Below are 2,522 nucleotides of genomic sequence, written 5' to 3' on the forward strand. Positions count from 1 at the left end.
ATACTTACAAACCCAGAGCTATAACTCTCCTTTAACATAGGAAAGCTCAGAAGCACAGCTCTGAGAAGCCCTACATACTGCACGAGAGGCATACCTGTAAATTTGAAATAATGAACTTGAATTCTGATATACATATTTTTAAAGAATCTCGTCATAGTCATCATTGTCTCTTGGCCAAAGTGGTTACAGTGTTTGAATAATGACATAGTTTGGTTGGCTTTGGCTTAATAGGTAGAGCAATTGTCTGCTCGTCATAGGATCGGTGGTTCAATTCCTGGCTGCCACGTCACATGCAAGTGTCCTTAGGCAAGACACTGAACCCCGAATTGCCCACAGTGAGTCAGATCAGACTTTAAAAATGATCTGCCATTGTTGAGGACACACCACTTTGCAGTTCATCTTGGGTTGGAGTGCTGGCACAATATGGATTACATGGTGTTGACATGAGAAGTCTTTTTATATTGACACAATATATCAATAATAGAATTTAAATAGTTATTTAAAAAATCACATTATACAGGCAACAGGCAACATAAGACTCTTTTAGCTTCTGTAAAGCAGATGAGAATTTGACTTGAGTCCTCTCAGTGAGTGATTCGTTCATTTCCAGTTCATGTACTTTCCTTCACCACATGGCAGCAGCTGCATAAGCTCAGTCAGCAGGACAGGAAACAGAAATGATTAGTTCACGACTAACTCAACTGTGCGTCCGTTCTCAGCACTTCAGATCAGTCTCTCGGTCATTTGTCCTGTGACAGCTACCACGTCCGTGTCTCACTGTTAAACATCAACAAATATCAAGGAGGATGCAGGTTTCACATGGTTTGATTTGTTTGTGGCATTTTGTGTGTTAAAATTTGTCAGCTGAACAAACCATGTTGTCTTCAGTGTATAGGGTTTGAGACCTACGGTCATTTTCACATCACCCACTAGAGGGCTGCAGCGCCACCTGCTGTAAAATGAACGAAATGTGGCAAACAAGAAGTCCAACTTTCACTAAGAGGGTTGCCATGAACAACATGCTTTCGAGACTCGTCATGGAATCCCACAGCAAAGATTTCCAGCCCTGGAGAGATTACATGAGGCTGTCGGACACAATCAGAGAGATCCAGGGCTGGAACAGAGCCACTGACTTTTCACTGCCAGTCTCGGAGTCTGATGACCTTTGCAAGACTCGGGTATCCATGGAAATTCGCGACGGATTTGCGGAGGATTGTGCGCCGGATCTCCCTGGTAAAGCTGCACCGTCCAATCCTTCGGCTCATCAGCACTTGACCCAAGGTTTGTGTGACAAACCAGACGATACCGCAGCTTCACTAAAATTGATGGATTTGAAATCATCTTCGCCAAGTCTGCAGGGTTTTCGGGGGACAAAAGGCCTCAAGGGGAGGACTCGTGTCAAAACACCTGAGCAGCCCAAGTTACCTCTACGACCTGAGGGCATGTTCTGCTCTTTTTGCAAACACAACGGGGAGTCTGAATTGGTGTACGAATCCCACTGGCTGAAGAACAACAGAGGAGAGATTTTATGCCCGTACCTACAAAAGTACGTGTGTCCCCTGTGTGGAGCCACGGGAAGCAAATCTCACACCAAGCGCTTCTGTCCCAAAGTGGACAGTGCGTACACCCCCCTGTACACAAAACGTCAGTGTGTCCGGCGTTGCACAGAAGGCCCAAACCTTTTTTAATGTATGAATTTGTTTAATAACACGAATATGTTGCTGCATTTATGTGTGTTTTACGTTTGAGGTTGATTTGCATGTTTTGACACGTTTTCTGTGTGGAAGCTTTCCAAAAAAGCGTAATTGGCACTGTTTCGCAGCTGGTGTATGTTTTGTAAGGTACTTAAAAAGAATTAGGACCACCTGACCATCTGTTTGGTCAGGAGATTTCAAAAGAAAATGTTTGTTTTACATATTTTTTAAAATGGGGCCAACTGCATTACAGGACATGTTCTGCAAGGCATTCAAGGCTTACTTCAATTAACATCAAAATCACAGTCATGACTTCACTACAACATGTAAACGACATGTCAGCATTTTAATTTTTTTAAAATATGAATGACTTGTTCTTGTTCTGACGTGTGTGACTAAAAACCTGTTCAGGGAGTGTACTGTTTCATGTTGAATTCTGTAAATGTGGCTCCTAGAAATGGCATTTCAGCTCAGTTTGTAATAAAACATTTGTGAATGTTGTTTTTTCTTTATGTATGCCAGAAGTTATAAATATCTAAACTAGGGTGGCTGTGGCTCAATAGGTAGAGCAGTGTCCTTAGGCAAGTTACAGAACCCTAAGTTGCCCCCGGTGAGTCAGATCAAATCTGCCATAAATTATTATGGTAATTACATATTAATTGTAGCACTTTCAGAAAGGGGAATATATTGAAAAGAGTCATTTTTCCAGGAAAAGGATCGACCCCTAAGACAACAGGTTCAGTCAAGTTCAGTTTCCCAACACAGTATCTGTCTATTTGATATGTGCTGCTGACTGCACCGAAGCAATGTTCTGCCAAATGTATTATT

General features: G+C 42.2%; 1 protein-coding gene across 1 annotated transcript; it reads left to right on the plus strand.

Moving 5' to 3' along the window:
* The first annotated feature begins 1,037 nt into the window (after positions 1 to 1,037).
* LOC113157092 (nanos homolog 1-like) lies at positions 1,038 to 1,688 on the plus strand. The gene has a single exon (XM_026352397.1). The coding sequence runs from the start codon at positions 1,038 to 1,040 to the stop codon at positions 1,686 to 1,688; it is 651 nt and encodes a 216-aa protein (XP_026208182.1).
* The last annotated feature ends 834 nt before the right edge of the window (positions 1,689 to 2,522 follow it).

The sequence above is a fragment of the Anabas testudineus genome, unplaced genomic scaffold (genome assembly GCF_900324465.2).
Source record: "Anabas testudineus unplaced genomic scaffold, fAnaTes1.2 Contig234arrow_ctg1, whole genome shotgun sequence".
In the NCBI taxonomy this organism is placed as follows: Eukaryota; Metazoa; Chordata; class Actinopteri; order Anabantiformes; family Anabantidae; genus Anabas; species Anabas testudineus.

Coding starts and splice junctions, on each gene's coding strand:
- LOC113157092 (XM_026352397.1), top strand. CDS start 1,038: ATGGAATCCCACAGCAAAGATTTCCAGCCCTGGAGAGATTACATGAGG.